Source organism: Dipteris shenzhenensis, chromosome 26 (genome assembly GCF_047967505.1).
Source record: "Dipteris shenzhenensis isolate YYH24624 ecotype China chromosome 26, Dip_SZ_1.0, whole genome shotgun sequence".
Lineage (NCBI taxonomy): Eukaryota > Viridiplantae > Streptophyta > Polypodiopsida > Gleicheniales > Dipteridaceae > Dipteris > Dipteris shenzhenensis.
Genome location: NC_141621.1, coordinates 38,376,074 through 38,404,045, shown reverse-complemented (window position 1 = coordinate 38,404,045; position 27,972 = coordinate 38,376,074). Strand labels below are relative to the sequence as shown.

Here is a 27,972-nt window from a genome sequence, read left to right as displayed (position 1 = left end):
CAAGTACAAGCTTGTGAGTTGGATGCTTTTGACAGAAAGTGAAGGAATCTTAGATGAAGTAAATGTAGCAGGTGACATTTTGCCACATGACTCAATGCATGATGCATCTTATGGAGAGTTCCTAAATAGAGTCGTGTATGCACAAATCATTGACAATCGTGAGGTTCTTGATTAGGACTTGGAGGAATCAATTGAAGAATTGGATTTGATGATGACATAAGTGTTGCTTTGCTTGCTAAGTATGTCTTCCTTTTGTTTTTCAAAAAGTTTTTGTTACCTCTCTTTTCTTCTCTTTCATTTTCTCTTTTATTTCCTGTGTAGATTTTTGGACTTTAGAACAATAAAAAATCTAAATTTGTATGATTGGATATATTCTAGTCTTACAAAGGTATATCAATTGAAGAATTGGATTTGAAGATGGCATGCATATTGGAGAGATCAAAACATAGGTTGCAGACTTTGAAGACACAAGGACAAGAGACTCAAATATACTTGGATGTAGGTGGCTCGGGGCAATGTGACCGGTACGGAGGGAAGGGTTTATTTCCTTTTGATTCAAGAGGATAACAAGGAAAAACAAAAGGAGAGTGCTGGACATGAATATCCGCAGCTGAGGGGTGGGCAAAAAATGATAGGCAGATTTCAAGCATCCCAATTTTGAATTGCTAGTGGTAGGAACTAGGCGAAACTGATACTATTGTACATCTTAGGTCATGTTTTACATGCTAGGACAAGATGTTTATTTGCGTTTCTTAGGTCTTGGCCGGATCTTTCGCCCCCCTCCTTCCCCCCCCCCCAAAAAAAGAAACAAAGGAATGATAGAGGGAAAAGGATAAAGAAGAGACACTTTATTCCTTATTTGCATTGATGTTTCTTTTGTTTCCTTATGTTAGCATGGTCTTTCGTTTGTTCAAGAAATAACTTAACATATCTCTCTCTCTCTCTCTCTCTCCCCTGTGAAGCTCGATTGCTATCGCCGACACTGCCTCCAGATCTCACAGGAGGGTTTCATCACGCCCCCGGGATATACACAGATTCATCTACCGCATGCGCTCCGGATTTCACTCGGCGAGTTTAGGGTTTCGTCACACCGATTACGGATCGAGAGTGACAGAGAGTGGTGTTGACACAGCATGGTATGCATGTGTATCCATGTTGTTTGGTAGTCACGGCATTCAGATTGACAGACTTCCCTCCTTTCAGTATAGCATGGATGCACCATCCGAGATGATCCCACGAGATGAGATCAATCGTATCATATGGTTGGACGTCCTCCAGCTTCATACGTCTAGGGCTTGGGGGGGAGAAGAGTTTCCCACGAAGATTCAGTTCTCCCATGACCACTTCCTGAGGGTCTCGGAGTATGGTCTCGTCATCAGAACTCAGTACCTCGAGTTCTGGAGAGTCTCACACGCACTGAGGATCGTCATCGGGTAGTTGCGAGTCTCGTCCCATCAGCTGAGGATTGAGGTAGGGAGAGTTGCAAGCATACCTAGAGAGCAGAGGATCTATAGACTATGTCGGATGGGGTAGGTCGAGACAGAGTAGCACTTTCTTTTTGTCTGCCCAGTCTACTATGAGATCCGAGGGCAATATCACTACCTCTTTTAGGAGGGACATGGCTTTGGTCCACTTAACGGCTGATCCATTTTCCCGACCAGATTTGTTTTGGGCTCTATCTGATTGAGATGCGAGGACAGAGAGATATACTGATGCGACAGACCAGAGAGCAGCAGGAGGCGAGGCCAAAGGTTACCGAGATCGACAGAGCATAGACACATGTTACAGATTTCTATGCATCTGAGTCAGCTACTGGGGAGGATGAGGGAGTGGAGCTTGATGAGATGAGAGCATCATGGATTAGCGGTGAGAGTCCGCCACGATGCTGCCAGATGAGAGGCACACACTGCACATGCGACACACAGAGTGACCAGAGCATGCACAATCGAGGTCCGGTCTAGTTCAGCCCTCCTAAGAGGAGACCGCTAGAGATGAGGCGTCACCCTTGACATAGCCCATCGGATATAGAGATCGAGGAGATCACGCCCTCTACCGCATCGAGAGACATCTCGACAGACATAGATACGAGAGCTCCTCACATCCCATCAGAGAGCCACCAGGGTACCCGAATACATGGAACGTGGGCGTGTACTAGGCATAGTTACTAGGGAACGCCGTTCTGTCTTCTTGGAACGTGGGAACGCTGTTCCCTAAAGGCATACTATGCCGGAACGTCCTAGAACGTCCAGGAACGTTCCCAGATGAGGAAACTCCATGGGAACGTTCCCAAATGGCATTCCGGCTTCTAACAGGTCACAGGAGTGGTAAAAGTCACTTAATTGCTGTTTTTGGCCATGATTTTGGCTGTAGTTTGCTGCTTCTACTTGCTCCAACCACTCAGCCCCTCCTGTCACCCACTCAGCCCCCTTGCAAGCCCCCATTTTATTTGAATATTTTGGCATGTTTCCATGTGATTTGATGATGTGATGTTTCCGTTCCCGTTCCCCCGTTCCCTCTTCCCAATATGTTCCCATTCCCTGGTAACTATGGTACTAGGAGCATTAGCTCTGAGTACTTAATACTCTTTTGCTATTTTGCTACTCTGCTATTTTGCTCACTAGTTTAGCACTTTAACTTTGAGCAAGGGCCTTAGTAGCCCTTTGCTTCAGCCCATAGCAGCTTATATGAGTTAATTTTGGTTTTGTACTTTCTCTCATAGGCCCGCGAGGCCTCTTGTAGACGTTAATACATCCTTCTTTCTTTCTTTCTTTTCTCGCCTTCCATGTCTTCTTCGCTTTTCTTTTTTGTTATCTTTCTTTTTGCTATTGTCATTGTGTTGGCATTTGGTTTGGGATTTCATAGCTTAGTAAGTACTTGGCTTACCCACAAGATTCCGCAATCATTCTACAGAGCTAAAAGCTGTGCATGAAGTTTAAAGTTTCCTAGGCCTGTGTTCTTACTACAGAAGGTTTATCAGGCATTTTGCTGATATCGCAACTCCATTACATGACCTTACTAAGAAAAATGCAGCCTTCACATGGGGAATATCAAAGAAGAAAGCATTCAATACACTCAAGGAGAACTTGACTACAGAGCCTATTCTTGTAGTCCCGGATCTTTATCAACCTTTTGATGTTGATTGCGATGCTTGTGGAGAGTGTGTTGGAGCTGCATTACATCAGAATGGACATGTAGTAGCCTATGAGAGACGAAGATTGCGTGATGCAGAAAGATATCTGGGAATCTATGAGAAAGAGTTATTGGCTGTAATTCATGCCATCCATACATGGAAGCACTATCTTTTGGGTGCAGATTTTACTGTTAAAACAGATCACCAAAGTCTGAGATACTTTTTGACTCAGACCAAGCTTTCCGAGAAGCATATGAAATGGGGAAACATGCTGTCAATGTATCATTTTCAGATTGTCCATACCCTAGGAATTCGGAACAGAGTGGCAGATGCCTTGTCCCGAAGACCCCAGGTCAATAATGTGACTATTGCTTATCATCAGGACCTAGAAGGCATGAGGGAGCAATATGCTAGTGATGCAGATTTTGGTGAGATTTTACAGCAAATGCAAGAGAGGCAATCCACTAGTCACTATTCCCTGAAAGATGGGTATCTAATGAAAGATGATTGCCTATGCATCACCCAGGAGATGAGGAAAAAGATTTTGGAGGAATGTTATGCACCTCCCTATGCTGGACACAGAGGAATTACAGCAACAACTCTAGCACTAGAGAGGTATTTCTTTTGGCTAGGGATACGGAAAGATATACATCAGTTTGTTACTAAATGCCTTACGTGTTAGAAAGTGAAGTATGATAGATGGAAGGCACCTGGCCTACTTATGCCTCTTCCCGTGCCTCAGGCACCATGGGAAAGTATTACAATGGACTTTATTTTTGATTTGCCAAGATCAAAGTCAGGGAATGATGGGATTTGGACTATCATTGATAGATTCAGCAAGCTCATTTCATTCTGGTTCGCAAAACCATAAAGGCAGATCATATGGCTAAGCTTTTCATGGCACAGATCTTTAAGCATCATGGTATGCCTAAGTCCATTGCTAGTGATCGAGATCCCAGAATGACCAGTCTATTCTGGAGAGCTTTATTTGATAACATGGGGATGAATTTGAATTTTTCTTCTTCTTTCCATCCCCAGACAGATGGTTTAAGTGAAATAGCAAATTCCACAGCATTGGATATGCTGAAATGCTACGTGGGTGACCAAGGTTCAGGCTGGGAAAAGTACCTACCATTGGTAGAGTTTGCTTACAATAATACAGTACATAGCTCTACAGGGAAAGCCCCTTTTGAGGTCATATATGGGAAGGTGATTTTACCACCTATATTGAGGACCAAAGATGAAATATTTGCAGCTGATCAGTTTGTGAGAGACCTCCAGACAACTTACAGCCAAGTCCGGACAGCAATCGAAAGGTCTCAAGAGAAACATAAAAGAGCTGCAGATAAGCATAGGAGACAGTTAGATCTCAAGGAAGGGGATTGGGTACTTTTGAAGTTTGAAAAAAGCTAGGCTCCGCAAGTTTAAAGGCAAAGAGAAAGTGTATGCAAAGTTATCTCCCAGATACTATGGCCCTTTCAGGGTTACAGAAAGAATAAATAAGGTTGCATACAGGTTAGCATTGCCAGAGCATTGGAGGATTCACAATGCATTCCATGTGAGTCTTCTAAAGAAATTCCAGGGGCCAGAGCCTACAGAACCAGTATCAGAGGATCCACCAGAAGTGGATGAGCTGGAGGAGGTCCTTCAACCAGAGCAGATTGTGTACCATACTGTACGCAAAGGTCCTCAGGGCAAGGAGTTTTACAGGTATCTTGTAAAATTCAAGAATTATACGGCATTAGATGCCAAGTGGATGGACGAAGACATGTTATCCGACCATCCACAGCTTTTGGATGTTTACAAGGAAGCTTTTCAGTTGAGGTCAACTGAATAGAAGCCGAGGGGATGTCACCACAATGTAAATATCCTAAGTCAAAGTACAGTTGACGATTTATTTGATCATAATTAAAGAGTTTTATATGTGTTAATTATGGTCAAAGAGTTCTTTTAATGGTCAAAGGATTGACTACGGTCAAAGATACTTGACTCTAGTCAAGTAAACCTGACTTCGGTCGGGGAGACTTGGTTTATTACCAAGAGGGTTAACTGCGGTTAACCAGAGAACTACAGAGCTGACTATGGTCAGAGAGTGTTGACTTCGATCAATGAGACTTGGCATGCGCCAAGAGGGTTAACCACGGTTAACCAAGATGTGCCAACTTCGGTTGGAGAGACTTGGCTATAATTAAGGCGCCTCGACCCTTGGTCAAAGCTCCTTAATTATAATCAAGAGTGTTGACTCCGGTCAACCAGAGAATAAATATATATTTTTATATTTGTTTAGGTGTGCACATGTATTCAGTGGGGACGCCCACCGTGACTAGAATTAGTCCACAGTGTGTTATTTGCATGCAAAGCGCTAACAATTAATGGGTGCCATGGTGGTGCGCTTTAATTAATTGTTGCAGGTACTAGGAAGAGTTATTTTTCCTAAGCGCTACGGGAGCCTAACAAGCATCGAGGAGGCGGTTCGTGTGTCCAAGTGCTTTGAAGACTCCAGAGTGGCCCTTAGTGTCATGTAATAGGACTTAGTCTAGATTTTAGACAAGTGGCATGTTGCCAATTTGAAATGAGCTTGAAGCTCTTGTAATGAATCATTCACGTTTTGGATTTTTATCTATAAAACAGCTCTACGCTGAACTCTTGTAACAGATTCTCTCTTCAAGAAATAAAAACCTTCGGGGGGGTCCAGCCCGACATGTTGTCTTGGGCCCTAGCAGTGTGTAGAGAGAGAGAGAGAGAGAGAGCTCTTATGAGTATTTCTGCAGTAAATTCTGAGCGTGAGGATCTATAGAGAGAGAGCTAGCGATTTCACCATTAATAAAGAAAATTGAATGATGTTTATGCTTTCTTCATCTATTGTATTCGTGTGTGTTCTCGATTTCTGTTGTTGCATGCTAGTATAACCATTTTATCTCTTCTTGGACAGGAGAGAGAGAGAGAGAGAAAGAAAGAAAGAACGAATAATCAGCCGAGAGAGAGAGAGAGAGAGAGAGAGAGAGAGAGAGAGAGAGAGAGATGTATTTATGTCTTCGAGAGGCCTTGCGGGCCTAGGAGTCATGGTACAATCAGAAAAGTAACTCATACAAGCTGTTATGGGTTGAGACAAAGGGCTCACTAGGGCCCTTGCTGCGTGCTTTTCTAAGAAACTCAAAAGTAGTACTTGAAATGTAAAAACGCAAAACTCATAAATCTTGAGATGCCAAGAGATGGGATCGGGTGTCATCTGTGATCCTGGGACCATGGTAGCTCTCTGGTGCGATTGTTAAGATATTGCATATCTCCCTTTGTTGGGTCGTCTCACATTGCAATGGGGGCCATTGTTTATGTAATATCTGTTTCCCGTGAGCCCTGTCTCGACTTTGGTGGTCCCCCTTGAGTAAGGTTGAGATGCTCCATCTTGCGTGTTTTGGTCATCCTCTGTGTTGTGCGTGGTCTCTGTGTCTCTGGCTACACAGCTCTGCATCGTCTCTTTCCATTGATCTAATTTGCCTCCATATCTCCACACTGTCCGACGGCTGACTCAAATGCATAGAACTCTGTGACATGTCACCGTGTTTGATCTATTTCTATCTCCTGTGACACTGTCACCTCCTGCTGCCTGATCTGTCTTAGTAGGGTTTCACTGTGTCGCTGCATCTCAATCAGATAGAGGCCAACACAAGAGTTGGTCATGAAAGTGGATTAGCCGAGCGTGGCCCAAAATCATGCCCCTTGTGAAAGAGACAATGGTATTGTCTACGGATCTAATAATAGACTGGGCAAGTAAGTGTGTGTAGTCTGCAGGCTGTTGCTCTGTAGGTGTGCCTGCAGCTCTCCCTACCTAGATCCTTAGCTGATGTGACGAGACCTACATCTGTCCAGTGCCAATCCTCAATGCATGTGAGGCTCGTTTGTCCTCTAGGTACTGGGGTCTGATAATCATTCCATCCTTTGATACTCTCTGAAAGTGATTGTGATAGAATTGGATCTTGTTGGGAACTTCCTGGTCTCCACCCCATGTCCGTGACGTATAGAGCTGACGTAGATCCAACTGTATGATATGGTTGATCTCATCTCGTGGAAGCAGAGGGGACGATGCATCCAAGCTGTATAGGAAGGGAGGCAGTCGGTTGATCTGAATACCCTGACTAGCAAACCATCTAGATATACATGCATACTAGACTGTGCTAACCGGCCTCTCTGCTGGTCCTCTGGATGAGTCTAGTGCCAGCAGCCTCGGTAGTCTCCAGCTACAAATCTCCAGCTACAAACCCTATGAAGGTATATAACTGTCTGAAAGATGGCATCAATCTAGAGTTGTTTCATGGTGAACTTTGCCTCAATAATTTATGACTCTGAATCATCCTGGACCGCATAATCACCTGTAGCCTCTCAAATCTCTGCCAGTCAGTTGTGCCGAGAGAGCACTCCCCTAGAAGAGAGAGAGAGAGAGAAAGAGAGAGAGAGAGAGAGGATTTTTATTTTTTGTGAAACTGTTTTGGTTATACTATTCTATTCAATTAATGCATTAAGTACTACCTTGCTACTATGAGTAAGGTCTGTCTTGTCTCACCAAGCTATTATTTTTATTTGAATTTTGCAGACAAATTTTTCATTTGTGTGCTGGTTATTTCACGTTGCAGGTATTTCTTCTGGTCATTTATTTATTTCTATGACATTCTCTTGAGCTGAGAAAATGTTATAGAATGGATATCGAATGTTCATTTTAGGATTGCTTGGTGACTGATTCTTTCTTGAAGTCAAGCCTGTGTTTTTGGAAGCCAGAGAGTTCACTTATGTTTTAGATGCTGCGTCCTTTGTATTAATCACAGATGGCATGACTTCTAATCCAGAGTGTGATGAGTGTTTTTAAATTTTTTGTAGAATTGTGACATGTCTGACTTTTTTGCAGCTTTATGACTTGTCTGCTTTCATCTATGTATTGATGCTCTCATTTCACTTTCAATGCAAATGATGGTCATTTTGAGCATGCTTAAAAGAGGTAGTGCCATAATAGACATGGCTTGTAAAGCAGAACAATAGATTGAAGGGAAAAATATATTGATGCATGTAACTGGACAAAAGAGGTTATATATTCACATTTTGTGTTGAGTTTCGAGGTCAGCTCCCCCCATTGCATGAGGACGTAGGGGAGTTGTGCCAGCAGCATAGGTTGGACTCACAGGGAAGCTACATGGGCAGATGAGAAAGCTACCACGGGGAAGAGAGGAGAGAGTTACCACATGGGCAGCACCTACACGTGGGCCCTTCTCCCCACCACTATATGTCTGCCAACAGCCTTCCATGAGCCTTAAGATGCAGAAAGAGCTGGAGTGGCAGGTCAAACGAAGGACTGTTCAGCAGACTGAAGGGATCAGCCAGGGCAGATGCAGCACGGACTGCCAGTTGCATGTCTGTAGCAGCAGGTCCGGCCCATAACAGGTGGCAAGCCAGTAGGCACCTGCCATCGACTGTAGCAGGATCAGCTGGCTGCAGCAGCAGGCGCATGGTACTGCAGTACGGTGGCTGGTACAGGTGCATTTTGCAGAAGAGTATGGAGCATTTGTGCATAGTCCTAGCAAGTACTGGTCAGCTTACAGGACAATACAAGGTGGCATGTCTTCAGACTGGGTCGGCCCAGTTTGCAAGGCTGACTGGGTGAGTCTTCAGTCATGTTGGCCAGACTGGGGGGCATTCAGCCCTATAAAAGGGTCCCATTGGGGGCCTTGGCATTCATTCAGGGAGTCTCATATTTGGCTGCCCACCAATGCAGCAGGTAAGCCAGGGATCGAGGTCCTTTGTACATCAGATATTGGCTGCAGACAGGAGCAGCAGGGAGTGTCGGCCAAAAAAGGGCATGTCTAGTGACGGTGTCTGAAGGACAGGTCTATCAGGACATATACATTGCCTCGCCATTAGCTGCATTGCAAAGCAGCAAGGAGGTTTGATGGAGTGACATCCAAGCAGCCCACTGAAGCTTCCTTGGGCACTCAGGCTGAGAAAGGATTGAAGGCACCAGAAGCAGGTAGAAGACAACTTTGAGAGGTTCTAGGGGTCCACATCTAGGCAGTACCTTCCTAGATGGTAGCACACTGAGTACTTTTTGTATTAGGCTTTGTACATCTTTGGAGCAATCTACAATACACCTGTTCTACTCGAATGGGCATTGTTCAAGATCTGTGTTTGTATGTATCTCTATCTACATTTGTGTGCACAAGGGAAAGGAGCGAGATTTGATTTAATCATTGTGTGTTTGTTGGGCGACGTTTTCATACATGCTTCTGTTGCGGGAGTGTTGGCTATAGCAAGCAACCTCTGGCTTTGTTTTCTAACATGGTATCAGAGCCCTTAGGAAGATTCATAAGTGCATGGAGGTTGGAGCTGAGAACCTTTGGACGGAGATTTCAGTTCAGAATTGTGGAAATCGAAGTCATCTCCTACGTCTGAATGTATCCTAGGTGACCAAGTTCTAGACGGGGTTGCATTAGTGATGGATTGCTAGTATTTGTATCAATTGCATCTGTGTTGAGTCTATTCTAGGAACTTCAATCCTATGGTAACACATGCACCGATTCCAAACTTTCGAGAAGAAGGCAAGCTGGATGGAGATAACTACCCTGTCTAGAAGGTGAAGTTGTGGAGCCTCTTGGTGACAAGGAAGTTGTGGAAGGTAATTGAAACCTAAAGACGAAGTGGATGCGGCAAGAAAGGTAACTAATGTAGAAGAATGGAGAAAAAGGGTGCCGAAGCATTGTCAATGGTTATCAATACAACAACAAACAGAATGATTGAACACATTTAGTTGGCGGATAATTTAAGAGAAGCATTGGACATCTTGAAGAATCTGTATGAAACGAACAATACAACAAGGATTCTAATTCAATTGTTCACCATGAGGATGGAGGAGGGAGATACTGTGCGTGACTACCTCAAGAGGGTGAAGGTGTTGAGAGCTCAATTCGGAGCAGTTGGTCATAAGGTGGACCTGGTTCAGTTACCAATGCTCATGCTCATCATGTTACCGAAGAGCTTCATAACCTTTGTAATCAGCATCACTACTTTGGAAAAGTCAAGGCCAAGGGCTATGCGTCATGATTATGAGGAGATTTTTTCCCGACAGCTTGCTGGGACAATATTTGGATTGTGACTGCATTGGCTGCCCACTTCCAATGGCCAATCTACCAAATGGATGTTAAGTTTGTGTTTCTTAATGCAGACTTGGAGTGAAGCCTTGATTATCTAGAGCAAAGATGTGTACCACTCTTCACTCACGAGGTCACCTAGGTTAGGTCTAGACTCATGACACGACCCTGGACAAAGAAGATTACATACTTCTTCACAAGAGAGGGCATGTTTGGAAGATGTCGATTGAGACCCAAATTTGTGGCACATCAGGTCTAGGAGATTGGATACGGGCCCTTTGAGCATCCGTCCCATTCATGGTATCATCGTTGCGGCATCTTGATTGTAGGAAGCATCACGGTGCCCATGAGTACACCCTATAGAGAGGAGTTGAGGGTGATAGTAGCAGATTGCGGACTTAATCCAGACATACTAGTGTGAGAAGTGTAGTGGAAATGAACGGAAGAGAGAGAGAGAGATAGCACGCCTCACACACACACCACATTGTGAAGGAGAGAAAGGAGAGAGAAAGGCACAAGAGAACTGCAAGTGATCTTTGGAAAAAACCCCGCTACATCTGCAGGAAAACCTCGGAACCAATGGGCTGCTCAAGAGCTCAAGAGATCGGGAGTACAAGGGAGTGGATGAACTGCTCCACTACCCTGCTCCTCAAGTGCTCAACTGGGCTGGCTCTACTCCTCTGCCAGACCGCACAATGAACTGATGAAAATAATGAGAATGGGGGGCCTATATATAGGTAGCCCCCCCTGCCTAGTCGGCTGATCTAGAGGGGGCCGACCACCTGCTGTAGGGCTGACCAGCAAGTGTGGGCTGACCCACTGCTAAGGCTGCACATGGCCCTGTAAAGATGCCCCCACCCCCTTCCCCCCCCCCTCCCCCCGACAATAGGGGCTGTCTCTAGCCAAGGTGGCCGACCCCACCCTCTGCTCTCCATCCCTCACGTGGGGCGCCTATAAGGGTGTTGAGAATTATGCTTTGTAACATTCACTAGGTGAAATGGTGAGTGGTGTGATCACATGGCATTCTCATTATGAAACACACGGGCACATGGGTTTCATGGAGAGGCTCACATGGAACTTGTCCCTTGTACTTGTGATAAAAACAAGTGTATGGATATTGTACATCCAAGTGGGTGCCTTATCTCACTTGGTGGAACTCTTGGCTCTATTTAAAGGAGCCCAAGAGAGTCTTCTTAAGGCTAAAATACAAGGAACCTAATCCTTTGTATAGTCCAAGTCTTCACTTTGTGGTCTCTACTTTCTCTTCCATGCACGTAGATTAGCTTCTCTTGCTCACGCTTCCTCTCATGCTCTCAAGATCCTTCCTAGCTTCCCTTGTGCTCACTCTCAAGCTGAAAAGTTAACATGGTATCAGAGCCATGTTGCAGTCTATTTATCTTCTCCTTTGCTAGTCTCTAGTAAGCCCATGCTTCTGTTCTTCAAGTCGCCATTTCCCTCTTTATGTCTTGTCTAATCTTAGAAATTTGTCTCCTGTAGTATGGTCGCCACTCTAGTCTATACCTGGTTAGTCTAAGCTATACAACTGCAGCATAGCAGCTACATAGTAAGCAGTGAGAGCAGAGTGCGACAAGCATAGAGCACAAGCGACAAGTGGAGCAGCTTAAGAGATGCATAAGGAGCCGAGTTTCAACTTTCTAAAAGCACTACACTCAAAGCAAAGCAAGCATTGCAGCAGCAAGCAACTAAGCTAGCAGCCCAGCAACGCAAGCAAGCAAGGTAGTAGGCAGCCTCTTAGCCCAGCAGCGCTCATAGCAACTGCATCGAATCAAGGCAGCAAGGTGAGAAGCTCTAAAAGTTGCAAGCTAGAGTAGAGCAAGTATGAAGGAGACTTTGTGACAAGGGAGGACTGCACCAAAGCTAGCAAGCAGAGTGCAATGCTTCAAGGCAGTATCAAGAGCTGAAGCTTGTGCAACGAACAAGCAAAGAGCAGCCGATTCAGAGGAATAGGGATTGCAATGCTTCAACGCAGTATCAAGAGCTGAAGCTTGTGCAACGATCAAGCAAAGAGCAGCCCATTCAAAGGAATAGGGATTGCAAAAGAAGCTGTAGCAGAATCGTCAATGCAGCCGTGTGCTGAAAATTTTGTCAGTTCCATTGTGTTCAAAAGGGTCCAAAACCTTTTGCTGCATCCTCCAATCTCTGGTTCGTTGCAGCTGTGGACTCCTGCGAATTCTTCACGAAACGCACACCTCTGTTTTACCCTTCCTTCTCCATAAAACCTTGATAATTCAAGGTGGAAGAAGATTGCTTTCTTTGCTGCCACGTGTCCCTTAATTCTTTTGGCCTTTAAGTCATAAGCTAAGGCCCTAATGTCAGTCAACCTATGAGTTGACCAGCTTAGTTCTTAGCTTTGGCATCCAAAGTTGTGGTGCTCTCTTAACTGCTCTTATGTTCTATTTCCACTTCATGCTCTCCCATAGAAAATTGTACACCGACATTGAAAAATTCTCGGGCGAAGGATTTCATTCTTGGCAAGTGGAGGTAAAATATTGCCTCATGGGTAAAGGTCTTTGGCCATATGTTACTGGCACAAAGGCAATTGATTCTTCTAAACTCAATGAGGTGGAAGATGATGAGCGAGCACAATCCATCATCATGAGATATCTCTATAAAAGTCTCATTCATCATGTGGATGAACTCAAAACGTCAAAGGCCAAATGGGACGAGCTTGAAAAGCTATATGGCGCTGAGGTAAAAGCTCCAAAATCTCCTTGAAGATTGAATTCTTTGGATTAGATTTTAAAAGTGGTGAAGATTTGGGCACATTCATTTCAAAAATGAAAGGTTTGATGGTACAACTCTCTTCAATTAATGCCAAAGTTGATGAAGAGGATGCCATTGTTGTGTTGCTCAAGGTTGTTTCAAAAGTTTATCCAACCTTGGTAACAACATTAAAAAATGTTCCTAATCCATCATTGGAAAATGTAATATATTCACTACTTGACGAAGAAAAGAGAGGCAAAGAAGCTGCGGGGGCATCTACTTCAACTCCAAATGGAGCCTTGATTGTGACAAAGACTTAAAATGCTCTTTCTGCAAAAAGAAAGGTCATACTGAGTCAAGATGTTATATCAAGGACCCAAAGAAAAAGAGACGTAGCAAATGTGGGGAACTTGGTCATTTTGTTAGAAATGACCCAACAGAGGGTACGCACAGCGGAAGACGGATAGTAATGCCCAGGAGCTCACACAGTGTGATGTGGGGTGTGGAATCACAAACTTCTTAACTTAATGTGCAAAGATGTGCAAGCTAGTAAATAGACAATGCTCAGAGACAAATATAGAAGCGACACTTTATATTTCCGTCCCGTCCAGAAACTAGGACAGGATACAATACCAAAAGGTCCTTCTATTACAAGCCTGGCACTTCAAGATCTTTGAGCCCGCGTGCTCCACCTCGAGCATATGTAGACTCTCTGTTTAGATCCCTTCCACCTTGCTGTCCGGAAGCCAGCCTAGGTGGGCAGCACCTTGAGCTCAGTCTGCAGCCCTATGTCAGCCTCGTTCTCCTCCTGTGTGTAGGTCCAAGGGTGGGCTTGCTGCTGCCGCTGTCTGCTCCCCAACTGCTGCTCCAAGTTATATCCTATGAGGCCAAATGCCTCTCCTTTTATAGGCCCCAAGGGGGCTGGCAAAAACCGACCAGCCTGCACCAAACTGGCCGACTAGTGTGTGGCTGGTCCAGCCCCATTAGGGCTCACAAAGCCTTTTGGGCCCACTCTTCTAGGGCCTTGGCCCTCCAATCAAGGCAAGGGCCCAGCCTATATAAAGGCAGGTCCCTGCCTCATGGCAGCCTCCTTTGCTGCTCCAACAGGCCTCATCCAGCCCCGTACAGCCTTGTACCCTGCTCTGTACAGTTGCGCCACCTGTCCCGGGCCTGCACACCCTTGCTGATGTCAGTGCCACCTGTATGCCTCTATTCGGGGCCTGTTCCAGCCCATACCGACAGCCCTTGAAGCGCCTCTTCCAGGCTGCTGTGCTGCCCACATGACAGCTCATGTGCTGCTCATGTGGCAGCCTGTCATGTGCATGGTGTACCTAGGGTTGGATAGTAGATGAATGTGGGTTACAGGATAGCATAAGGCTGGATGGCTATTTTTAGCCGAGATCGCTATATATAGAGATTGATTCATATATAGTGTTCGCTTGATATGGAGGGAGCTATTCATAGCATTGTGCTATCTATAGCGGGTTTCCTTCTATATAGAGGGAGGGCTAGTGCTATTGTGTAGATCAGTTGAGCGCTCCTCAACTGATGGATGGGGCTTGGACCCAGGCCGGGACTCTGGCCATCTACATGGCGGATCATAGGTGGTGTATCGAAGGTCCTCTGGACGGGCTCAGGTGGTATGGGATGCCTGGGTTAGATACGGGCCTATGGATGAGTCGAGCTGTAGCCCATGTGCTCGGGGGTGGTCGGGAGGATCGAGGCACCTGCTCTATGATTTTGGTTGTATTGAGGACGAGATTCTAGGTTAGTGATAGGGTCAGATCCTGCGGGGTCGTGTCATCTGGTATCAAAGCCATCCTATCATGATTGAATTCAATGCAAGGTATGCATAAAAGATGTCTTCCAGGTACGTTTTTTGAGATTGCTCTTGCAAATCTGAATTTCCGCTCATGTATGGGCTGAATTGTTGGCTGATGATGTGCGCTCATGATTGGGAGAGTTGTGGAAGAAATAGAAGTCCATAGGCTGTGTGCTCTCTCTCGGTTGCTACGTGTTTGGAAATCGTGATTCCCTAAGAAGGGTAGGCGATGAGAAGACTAGATGCTTTCAGCAAGAGATATGAGGATGGATCGTTTCTGACCTATAACTACCCACGCTTGGGTTGTTGATGTGATTGGCTGTGTGGGGACGCGTGAGAGTGGGCTGGTTAGGGAAAGAATTTGCTCTAGGTTCTCAAGGATGAGATTCCTACCCTAGAGACCTAGATTTGCTGCAGTTGAGAAGTAGGAGGAAAGAGAGGGCGTTCATAAGCCGGAAAGCGGCTTGTTTAGGAGATTTGGGCATCAAAGACAGGGGCGATATGATTGGGGGCAGGTGCTTGGCTCTGGGAAGGAGTGTATGGCCTGATTTTAGCGCGCTTTGGCTATTTTTGGCTGGCTGGAGAAAAGCGGGACATGATCTATTAAAAGCGAGACTGTTTTTTGGTTAAAAAGCAGTTGCTTTTTTGTTTTTCTCTAGCAAGGAAAGCACTTGCTCTAAATCTAGCGCGTTTTGGCTATTTTTAGCTAGCTGGAGAAAAGCGGGACCAGATCTATCAAAAGCGAAACTGTTTTTTGCTGGCCCTTCCTGGCTATTTATATACCCGGGATTTCTCTCTTTTTCTCACTTCAGCACTTCAGCGCATGAAGGTGAATTTCTCACCCTCTTTCCGTCTGAGATCAGCCTATCAGATTCCGCCATCTTTCTTGCTGTCCTCTACTCGCCTTCTTCCTTGATTCCACGCAACACCAGATTCCCTTTTGTTAGTGTGAAGAGCACGCGTTTGGACATAGCTGCTTATCTTCTAGTCCCTCTCCCGTGCGAGATATTTTCCAGCCATGGAAGGACACGAAAGTAATGAAACACCTATGTTGGATTACTGTTTTATTGAGATGGAGGGCGAGGCTACATCTGAGATTATTCCTCGTAGACCTCATGACCTGCTACGAGAGATGGATTCCTTGATGGATGAACTCTGGGCAGCTCTTCACTACTATAAAACCCCTCAGTACCAGAAATATATTGAAGAAGGCTCATGCTGTTCTAACTGTAGACAGCTTGTTTTAGAGTCTTTGTACTGCTTCCAAGTTATTGAGAAGCGATGAAGAAGTTGAATCCTCAGTTTCGACCGACACCTAATTATTTTTTGCTCGACTGGATCTTTTGAACCACTCTTGGTTCAAGAAGCTCCCCAATTTTGTATGAGTTGTGTTCTGAATGTCTTGTTATTAAATTGACCAGGATTTGGTTAATTTGGATTTGATTTGTAGCTAAGTGGCATTTATAATTTGATTTATAACGTGTACTTTTGTTCCATATATCTTGCAGTTTTTTAGATATATGGTACATTGAGGATGCCTGAGACTTTGTTACATCTTAAACTGGACTTAACTAAGACAATTGGATTTCCCTTTCTCGAATCTTGGTGCGTAGATTCCTGTTTGGTTTCTATTTGAAGTTTTGATCTCGATGTGATTGTGAGTTATGGCGTTTCTTCGAGTTACCGTTTGGACATATCAAGGTTCTTATTGATTAGACCAGGATGAGTCTTGTTGGATACCTTCTTTGAATCATGTCCAAAGGCGGGGTCATTCTGATTCTCACTCTTTTAGCCCGAGGTCATGGATAGTCTGGATTCAAGAGTTGTTAGGGATGCTACCTACTGGTTTTCTTCTTTGACCTATTGGTTGGGGTATTGTAACACCAAGGGGTGATATAATCACATTAAGAAAAGGATTGAGAACGGACTCAATCTGGGATCATCTGAGTTGAAGAGGGATTGGCTACCTAATTCACTCATATTGTCCACTGAGTTTTTTATTTGTAGTATACTTTGGTGGTATGGGACACTAAGGTATGTTACATTAAAGATTCTCTGATGTGGTGGTATAATCCAATGTGAAATAATGCCCAAGGACCTCTAGGGTGAAGTACAAGTAGGCTGAATTGAATTGGGGGCAACCTGATTAGATTTATTATTAAAAAAAAAAAAAACGAGGGCTGACTAAGATTCTTTACCCTGAGAGAAGCCATGTATTTTTTGGGTTCAACCCTGGAGCTCCATAGTCTAGACTCAATCTCAGGGAGGGTTTCCGCATCTCTTCTGATGATGGTATGTCAGTGCCTTGTTTGGAACTTAATGTTCCTAGATAAGAGGTCATAAGAACTGGATGATCCTATGATTGGACTGCTGGATTGACCACCTTGGTCATACTGCTTCTTGCGGCAATCTCTTTCATAGTATCCAAACTTATGATAGTAGTTGCACAAGGATACTCAATAGTTCAGGTTGATAGAATCATTTACATTCAGGTACGGGATTTACTTTCCTTGGGTTGGTTATCAAAGATTGTGGCTTTGGCCTTAGATTCTCTTTGATTGGAATCTCATGGAAAGTATAGCACACTCAAACTGATAGTCAGAGTATAGTTATTGGCATTGACTCATCTTCACAGAGAGTTTTCGGGCTTTCTGGTGAACTCAGGAGTGAGTTCTTAGAGGAAGGGGAGTATGCCATGTGCATGGTGTACCTAGGGTTGGATAGCAGGTGAACGTGGGTTACAGGATAGCATAGGGTTGGATGGCTATTTTTAGCCGAGATCGCTATATATAGAGATTGATTCGTATATAGTGCTTGCTTTATATGGAGGGAGCTATTCATAGCATTGTGCTATCTATAGCGGGTTTCCTTCTATATAGAGGGAGGGCCAGTGCTATTGTGTAGATCAGTTGAGCGCTCCTCAACTGATGGATGGGGCTTGCAGGCCGGGACTCTGGCCATCTACATGGTGGATCATAGGTGGTGTATCGAAGGTCCTCTGGACGGGCTCAGGTGGTATGGGACGCCTGGGTTAGATACGGGCCTCTATGGATGAGTCGAGCTGTAGCCCACGTGCTCGGGGGTGGTCGGGAGGATCGAGGCACCTGCTCTATGATTCTGGTTGTATTGAGGACGAGATTCTAGGTCAGTGATAGGGTCAGATCTTGCGGGGTCGTGTCACAGCCCCTTATGGCTGTCCTTTCCCTGTGAGGTGCTGCCCATGTGGCAGCCCCCTCCCTTATCTTTTCTGCCTAGGTTCAACCCCCCCATGCACTCCTCATATGGGGGCTTACAGATGGGGAGGTGACCATCCCACACATTTATCCTGTGAATGCAACACTAAAAAGGAAGAGAGCAATATGATAACACAATCACCATCCAATGAAAATCTCTTGTAATACATTGTCTATGGAGAGGCTCACATGGAACTTGTTGCTTGTACTCGTGGTTTTGGATAAAAACAAGTGTATGGGTATTGTACAACCAAGTGGGTGCCTTATCTCACTTGGTGGAACTCTTGGCTCTATTTTGAAGGAGCCCAAAAGAGTCTTTCTTAAGGCTGAAATACAAGGAACCTAATCCTTTGTTAGTCCAAGTCTTCACTTTGTGGTCTCTACGTTCTCTCTTCCATGCACGTAGATTAGCTTCTCTTGCTCATGCTTCCTCTCATGCTCTCAAGATCCTTCCTAGCTTCCCTTGTACTCACTCTCAAGCTGAAGTTAACAAGGGGCACATCCATGCAGCCCCTCAGGGTAGAACTGGCCACACTCCTCCACACCCCCCCTGGGAACCTCTATGGCCTCTGTGGCAATGTGCAAGAGGCCCTGGACAGCCACTCTAACCTACTCTCACGAGGGGCGGGCACACTTACAACACAGGCCCTCACTCTCTACGCTATCCTCACTCATTGGGCGGGCACACCCACAAGCAAGGCCCTCTCTCTAGGTGACATCAGGAGATGTTGACCTCTAACAACTGGATTCTCAATGGGACCCTAGTTGCGCCATGTGGAGCTCAGAGTCCTTATGACCGACACATGATAGGACAAGACACAATAGGAGTACTCTTCGGACATGGGGTTTCTGTTTGTTTCACATGTTTATTTATTAGTAGTTTTCTTGGAGGTGTGATAGAAACCTCTAGGCCCCCCAGGGGAGGTGTACTCTCATGTTGATTAATGTTTGCGTTTTTGGCCTTTGTATACTCGTTAATAAATCTCTCTCTCTCTCTCTCTCTCTCTCTCTGTGCTTGAAAAATCCTCTGCGATCATGCTCTTGTAGCGATGATGGGAAGGAAGGGCACCGAGCCCCTCTCCCCCTCATAACTCAACAAAAAGGATAGAAAAATACAGCATAACGATATGGCAAAAGGAGAAAAAGGAGAAAAGAGAGAATTATAGCCGAAAATCCAGCAACTCCCAAAGTTAGTTTAAGGTCGATGACATCAACAACCGTTGCAATGGCTGCAGTATTCAGATAGACATCATGGCCGTGTAGAAGGAAATAACCTTGGCCTCAGCATTAGCTTCAGCATCATCATCATCATCATATCATCATCCGTGGCATTATCTTCATCATCATTGGGACCAATTTCAGCTCCAACATGGCATTGATGTCGGCATGGGCACCGGCCTTGACATGCCCTTGTAGTCCGGACCTCCACCCTACCTCCTCTGCCATCTCCCAAATGTCCCCATACCCCTCTCAATCTGTCGTCACGGCCGAGTGTGAAGGTTCATCTCCTTGTGCAATCTGTTTTAGGAGTTTCATGAACCTGGCCCCCCCTATGCCTCTATTACCTATTCCACTTAGTCCCCCTTCATATCATACTCATACCAGTCATATCAACCACATCAGCTACACTAGATTCGCCTGGGAGCCGCTCAATCATGGAGGTTCCTTGCATACGTGCATGAGAGATGGAGCAGGATCGTTTTATCCATAGCCTCGAGCAAGAGGTACTACAACTCCGTAAGGAGCTTGCTACCTTAGCGATAGTCCCAAGCAGCGGGCTGGCAGTGGAAACACAGCTAGCTACCATGGAGCTAGCCATCTTGGAGGCCTCTAGATGGGTGGACATTGCGAAACAGGAGCCTACGAAGGCCACCGTTTCGGCCACCTAGTAAGTCTCTCAACATCAAAGTTAGGGGGATCCCTCGTACCTCCACACAGGCATCTGGTGGTCCCTCTATATAGGGGGATGAGGTCTATGAGACTCGAGTACCAAGGCCCAGACCTGCAATGTTTGGAATCGTAATGGTACCTTATGGTCAGAGGCAGGGAATTTCTCGAAATCATACACAGGACGAGATATGGCTTACTGCACAGAGACCCATCAGAGCCTAGAGTGCCCTTTGCTTATAGTCAGTGGAAGTACTACATAGATCATCTCTTCCTTGGATGATCTTTGTTAAAAGGCGTGATACATATTCTAGACTTCTTTGGGTTTGGATCTGATACCCTTGCATTCATCACAATATGCTGCCTCTCTGGTGAGACCTCACACTTCGCTAGAGATCTATATGAGGAGGCTAAGACTTCATCATACGCAACCCTACATTTGGACACCATGGAATTCTTGATCCACGAGAAAGCAACAAGGACTTCAATGCGAGCACGGGTATGCATCGGGTATCACTTCTTGATTTCCGTGATGACTTTGTTTTATTGCCACATATTGACCTAGATGAGGTAGGGATTTCTCGAGCATTCTTAGACACACGAGCCTCGGTCTCATCTTATAGGCATGGTTTCTTCAACATGGGCAAGATACATGACCTTGTCTTTTACAATGGTCTAGACCGAAGGTCCTCTCGGGTGGTTTCACTTGCTTTCTACACTGGGGCTCGAGCATAGTTGACTACCTCATGGGTTCCCTTCCCTTTTCCTTGCATATCACGAACTTCTTTGTCTCCCCACCACCATCAGGAGCTGACCATGCCTACCTTTTCTTTAGTATATCCATCCCTCACCACATGATGCATATCACAACACCGTCAACACACACTACATATCATGACATCCACTTGGATCACAGCCTCTTCCCTGAGTACTTTGCACATCTTTCCACTTTGCTTACAGGGCTCAAAGACATTCCGCTCTTGGGCGCTCCAACCACTTTTGTAACACCACTCGTTCCACTTGTCCAGTGCCCATTGGCTCAGTACCTTGCAATAGCTGGTGCGATGATGAGTGTAATTTTTTGAGTTGTCAAATTTAGATTAAAGACTAAGGATCACCGTCCCAGTAAGGCAAAGACAATATGTGAGTATTGTCGCCTGGTCTAGAGGAAGAAGCAGGCTTTGGTTTCTCCAGAATGAGGATTTGATAAATATTCTATTTAGTAACAACTCCAAGGACTTCTAGTGAAATTTTCTTTAGTGATGGGCCCTCTCTCCTCTCACAGACACCACACTCTCGCACTCTTATGCACGCACACTATACACATTCCCCACCAGCCATCACCTGACCTCTCACAGCTACCCCGCCCCACCTCTTGCACATTGTTCACCACTGGTGTCATCAATCACACAGATATGAAGCTATGTAATGGCCGAGCAAAAGATTATGAGGGAACTATGTATTGAATACATTGTGTATGGACTAAGTACTATGGCCTTGATCTTGGCAAGTCTTTTTGATGAAGCAATTTGCACGGATGCCCCCACACATGGACCCTTAACAACATTCACAAGGTAGGGGATCCCATGAGCATGGAAAACTAGAGGACCATTATGATTGAGCATGTCATGTCAAAGATCTATGCATCAATGCTCGACACATAGGTGAGCCAATTTGTAGAGCTCTAGGGAGGCATGCTTTTGGGCCCATCTTGCGCTTTGTGGATTTCCACAAGGCTTTTAACTCATTACTGAGAACTCGCCTAATCAAATGCTTGCAATATATGGGGTGCAGTCAGGAGATCATTTGGGCAATGATGGCCCTCTATGAGAGGGTCTGAACTTTGAAGAAGGGTTCGTGACAAGGTGGATTAAGGAGATCACGAGCACTATTGGGTAAAAAATGGTTGCCAATTTTCATAGTTACCAGGCGTTTAAAAAACGGCTGATTTGAAATGGGTTTCAAATTATTTAGAAGTTTCATATTTTGGGAAATGTTTCAATAAGGTTTCAAACAGAAATCTGAAAAAACATATATTTTTCCAGCACATAATGTGCACACATGTAAAGTTTAAAGTCGATTGCAAGCTAGCACCAAGACACCATTCAATAGCCGTTCAAATTTCATAGAAATTCACAATAATTATGGTACTATTAGCACAAAATACACAGCCATGAGTCATTCAATAAAAAGAAAAACATCACCACCATCAATATTCGAGATTCAAGAGTTGTGACTCAGGAGTCATAGTACATACTAAAAGTTCACTACTAATTTCTAAAAAAACATCATAAGAAAATAAACATATAGTCTAACCTACTAGCTATGTGTAGATAGTAGACTCTAATCCTCCAAGTCTTGAACATCCTCCTCGTCAGCATCCTCATTGTCATACCATTGGCTGAATCCTCATACTTCTCAGGGTCCTCCTCTAAACGTGGAGCTGCACCAATACTAGCCTATAGGTGGAATTGAGTGGTGCGAGCTAGAGCCATATGAGCTCCTCATATAACATGGAGTAGGTATCCTTTGTAATGTGATCTGATCTGGATTGACTTGCTGAGGCTCAATGGGGTTGCCTTTCTGCTCCAACAATTTTAAGCTGCAATGGTAGAAACAAGCCTCGATAGTTGCGTAGTGGATAATCTATTCCCTCTTCTTAGTGTGGAATAGAGGCATCCCATAGCTTGGCTGCAAATGGTGCCATCAAAATGGTTCACTGTCATCATGCATGGACAACTTAAGCTCTGGCTCCATAGGAGTTGAGATAGGCTTGCAATTCTTTGTTTTCCCAAGCTCAAAGCGGAAATACATCATGCAATGCATGAGGAAAAACACTTAGAAACAGGTACAAAACAACCAAGGTTGAGGCTTAAAGTGCCATCTCAACCTGTAGTAGTCTTAGAGAAGAAGGGGGAGCCCCTCCATTCTCTTATGAACGCAGCCCTCCTAGCAGAAGCTGCCTGGGAGGACCCCTGCATGCTCTCCCAGATGGGTGTATGGATAGTGTCTGTCTATATATTGGCCAAAGTATGTGAAGGGTGGACCTGGGATCCATCCAATGCCTCTGTGTATGTGCATCTCCAAATATGCCACACTGCAATACTACCAGTATCTCCCAAGAAGAGTCTGCACAGGCATGCACAGCTCTAAAGGTGAGGTGGGAAAATCATCCAAAGAGCATGGCTTGACTAAGTGGCATCGAATCGATAAAATCCAAGGGGAGTCATATTTCTCATAGAAGACCTGAGGCCCCGAAAGAGAGAGCCAAGCAACTGAACCCCAAGTCATGAAGAAGGCGCGACGGATAAAGCAGTTACATTTTCAAAAGACGAGTTGCAGCAGCCCAAGAAAGATGTAGAGCTTGAAAGTTCTACCACGTTAATCGCACGCATTTACGGGTCTCACCCTTTCAGATCACAAGCCAGAGACTGGATGCTTGTGGTGCTACCTTTAGATCTCACCCCTCGACTCAAAGATGTTCACTTATTAGGGCGAGGTTTCTTCTAGGTTGTTTTTGATTCATCGGAGGCTGCGAGCGCTATGCTCAAAGACGGGATAGAAAAAGAGGTCCTTTGAACCTCCCCGCACTCGAGGAAGAAGAAGGAAAGGAAGCCCCTTTGTCTCTATCAACTTGGATAAAGGGCCAAGAGTCCGAGTGTTGGCAGGTTGAGGGGAAGGACGTGGGCTGACAGAAGGGATGGCTGAGGGGGAAGGGGTGATTGGGGGGAGAGGAGACTGAGAGAGTGAGGGGGGAGGAGAGAGGTGTTGGGGGGGGGGGGAGGCAGGACAGCTAGGGAGGGGGCCGGGGAGGAAGAAGATAGGGAGGGGGCTGGGAAAGCTAGGAAGGGGGGGCAGGGAAGCTAGGGAAGGGGGCGGGGCAGATAATGACAGGGAGTAGGGAGCAAGGGAGGGGGCGGAACAGCCATAAGGGGGGCGGGCCTGCAAGCAGCCGGGGGGGGGGGGGGAGGAGAGTGCGAGGAAGGTGGCGGAACAGCCACAGGGTGGGCGGACCTGTGGTCAGCTGAGGGGAGGGAGAATGCAAGGGGGGGGCGGGACAGCAGGGAGAGGCCAGGGAGGGAGAAGCAGCAGGCCGAGGGTAGGGAGAGGCTAGGGAGAGGGTTGTAGAGGGGGCGGACAGCAAGGGAGAGGCAGAGAGGCTGAGGGAGGGGGCAGCAAGGGAGGGAGGCGGGGGATGAGCAGCAGCAACAAAATACTGGGCTTACAATTCAGAAATCTGAACCGTTCAAGCAGTTTCCCAATGTACTTGGATTGCAACAAACCAATGCCTTTGTCATCTTGCACAAATTGAATGCCCAAGTAATAATCTAGCAGCCCCATATCAGACATATCAAATGTCCGATGCAATTTAGCCTTGAAATCTGCAATTTTTGCGGCATTTGTACTGGTGAGTAGCATGTCATCCATGTATAAAACATTAATGAGCAAATCACCCCCTTATTTCTTGACATAGAGGGTGCTCTGATTTGGACTACTTTGCATTCCTTGGCTGGTTAAAAAGCCAACAATTTTTGCATACGAGGCTTTAGGAGGCTGCTACCACAAAACCAATGGATTGAGAGATACAAACCTCCTCCAAGAGGTCCCATTCAAGACTGCAGTTTTAATGTCCAATTGATGTATATGCCATCCATAAAATGTAGCTATTCTAACCACACACGTGATAGTAGTTATACGAGGAGTGGGAACAAAGGCCTCATCATAATCTATGCCTTTCCTCTACGAATAGCGCTTTGCAATAAGACGGGCATTGTACTTGTCTATGGATCCATTACGTAGTACCAATTTCTTTTCTTGCCCATAGGCAAGTCCACCAACTTCCAAATGTGATTTTTTTGGAATGGAGTCTATCTCCACTTGCATAGCCTGCATCCAATGCACATTGTCACATGCATCATAAAGGCAATCAGGCTGATTCATCTCAAGTAGCTTACTGGCCCAAGCTGAGGGACAACAATGGGCATCCTTAGCATCTCTGGTGTCACTACGTGTGTGGCTTGGAAGAGTTGCAAAGAGCTTGCTCTCTTGGAGACTACGGAGCAGCTTACGAGGACTTTCCTTGCTTCTTGCATTGCTGTACTTTCTTGTGCCATTGCATCCTCAATTTCTTGCTGAGTGATAGGACCAGCCCTAGGCTGAGCTGAGGCATCAACCACTTAACAACCCTACTGCAAATTCTGCTTTTTTGATAGGCATCTCAGCGGTAGCATCAAAAGCAATGGGTAGCACCCTGTTAAAAAAATCGGATGAACCTTCATTTTGGTCAAAAACAGCAAGGGGTAGAGCCGAATTCTCAGCAAAAATGACATTTCTACTTGTAAATACCTTCTTGGACACAAGATTGTAAAGTGTGTAGCCCTTGCTCTCACTATTGGAGCCCACATATATGCAATTCTCAGCCTTATCATCAAGCTTCCCTTCAATTCCTAAGGCACATGTGCATAGGCTACACATTCAAATGTACAGAAATAACCCATTTCAGTTTTTCTGTCATACCAAGCTTGCTATGGTGCCATTACCTTAAGTGCTGTGGTGTGGACATCTATTCAAAACATGATTGGAGTACATGGCTGCTTCCATTTAAAACTTATGCAATAGTATTTTGGCCTTAAGCATGCATGTCCCCATCTCCACGAGCGACATGTTCTTCCGCTTTTCATTAGGTTGAGGAGTATATCGAACCGTGCATTGATGTACAATGCCTTTCTTAGCCAAGAAGTTTGCTGATGCCTTGGAAACTGTATCCTGCATTCAGATTGATTCTCCACCAAGGCAATAAAGTGCTTAAACATAGTGAAGACTTCTGATTTTTGTATGGAAGGAACACCCAAGTGAATCTTGTAATTTCATCTATGAAAGTAACAATGTAGAAATGACCTCCAAGAGATAATGTTCGCATCGGACCACCAACATCACTATGAACGAGCTGTAATTTCTTGGCGGCTCCGGACTGCACCATTCATTTTATCCAAAATACAGTCCTCACATATGTGCTTAGGAGAGGCTTCCAAATGAGGTAAGGCATCTACCATTTGAAATTTCACAATAATATAAGACTGCCAAAGCTCACATGCCCAAACCTGGCATACCACACTTCTACATCTTGCATGGTAGAGGTAGATGTAGAAGCTGCATATGCTGATTGTGCTCTCTTGTCATATGCATCAAGGTAGAATAAACCGTGACAAAGTGTGCCTGTCAATACCAAAGCATAATCACTCTCTCTGTTACGAGCCATATACCTGTCATCTTCGAGGACGAGCATTTTCTGAGCGAAATCTTCCGAGCGTCCGAGCGAAGGAAAAAAAAAGCTTCCAACTATGCATAAATATGGCAAAAATCGATCAGAAGAAAACATAGTTTCACTTAGAAATATGCAAAGTATTATAGAAATGCCTATTTTATACAAAAATCTTTAGGTGAATCTGTAGGAATGGTGAGAGCATAATGGGATGGCTTTTGAAGAAACCCACATGCAAAGTATTATAGAAATGCCTATTTTATACAAAACTCTTTAGGTGAATCTGTAGGAATGGTGAGAGCATAATGGGATGGCTTTTGAAGAAAAAAAAAGCTTCCAACTATGCATAAATATGGCAAAAATCGATCAGAAGAAAACATAGTTTCACTTAGAAATATGCAAAGTATTATAGAAATGCCTATTTTATACAAAAATCTTTAGGTGAATCTGTAGGAATGGTGAGAGCATAATGGGATGGCTTTTGAAGAAACCCACATGTAGAGACTTCTCTATGAAAATTCCCTTATGATCCTTCTTACAACTTTTACTTAATAGGAGGTGACATTGAAAACCCTCTCTCAACCTATCTTCATGAAAGAGTTTCTTCAAAGAAAACTCATTGAAGCAAGCCATCCAGGTAGTTTCGCCAGCGAAACCCCTTTGAAGCAAGTCTCCCAAGGACAACACTTTTAAAAGTGACATAACTTTCATATCCAATGTCCAAATATAGTCATTCAACCACTCAAATTGATCGGAACACCCCATTTGAGCACATCTATGGAGTTATATTTTGGAAAATCTTTCATATATAGTATTAAATATTACATGTATTTTATGAGAGTGATATATAAGCCTAAGTTAATACTTATTTATAGTAATTTAAACTTCTTTAGAAACATGTCCATAAATATGCTATAAAAACACTAAAAAGATATTGCCATATGATATAAATGTGTTAATAAGTAATTATATATGCATAGTATTACTACATTGAGAGTGATTATGAGGAATGTTTCTTAAAGGAATCAACACTTTTTTAAGGTAATAACAAGGGTACAAAGGGATGTCTCTAAATAAGAAAATTATGTTGTGTAAAAATGAATGAGTGACTAGTCTGTATATTTTTATGGTAAAGGGATCTAGTTCTAGTGAAAATAAAAGTGTAAAAACCATGTTTCCTAAAGAAAAACATTTTTAAAAATCTCTTGAAAAACACGCTCGGATAAATGTGCTCATAGGTTTTTGCTCGTAAAATTGACGCATCCGTCATCTTCAAAGATGACATGAAATCCTCTTCTAGTGAAAGAGGACACTGGAAGTAGATTCTTCTCAATCCTGGGACATACAAGGCATACAAGACACGGAGATCCAAGCCATCAACGGCTATGAGCAAATCTTTCTGATCCCTCTAATAGAATAAGAAGAATTGTTGGCACATGAGGCCTTCCAACAGGTGTACATGGCAGCATGTTAAACAAGTCTTTTCTGGGTGTGATGTGTTTGGATGCACCACTATCAAAATACCACGTGTCTGTCGTTTCATTCACATTGAGTGTGCGTGACTCCCAAGAGGCATAATAGCTGCAAGTGAAAAAAGCCCAATCATGCTCTACAAGATTAGCGGAAGCATCATCTTTTCCTGCATTAGTGTTTGAGCTTGAAACAACCATACCGAAGTCTTTTCTTTTCTTCTTTGCAATTCTCTTAGGGAATTCACTGATGTGATGACTTGGCTTCTTGTAATAATGACATTTTCCTTTCTTTTGTTGCAGGAGCAAAAGCTTGCT

General features: G+C 44.6%; 1 protein-coding gene across 1 annotated transcript in view; it reads left to right on the top strand.

The window, feature by feature from the left end:
* The window catches only part of LOC147885037 (ABC transporter C family member 2-like), a 106,552-nt gene that overhangs the window by 7,196 nt on the left and 71,384 nt on the right, over positions 1 to 27,972 (top strand). The window contains exon 3 of the mRNA XM_087397122.1: positions 7,719 to 7,758. Coding sequence (XP_087253248.1) covers positions 7,719 to 7,758 — 40 coding nt within the window. The remainder of the gene's footprint in view (positions 1 to 7,718; positions 7,759 to 27,972) is intronic.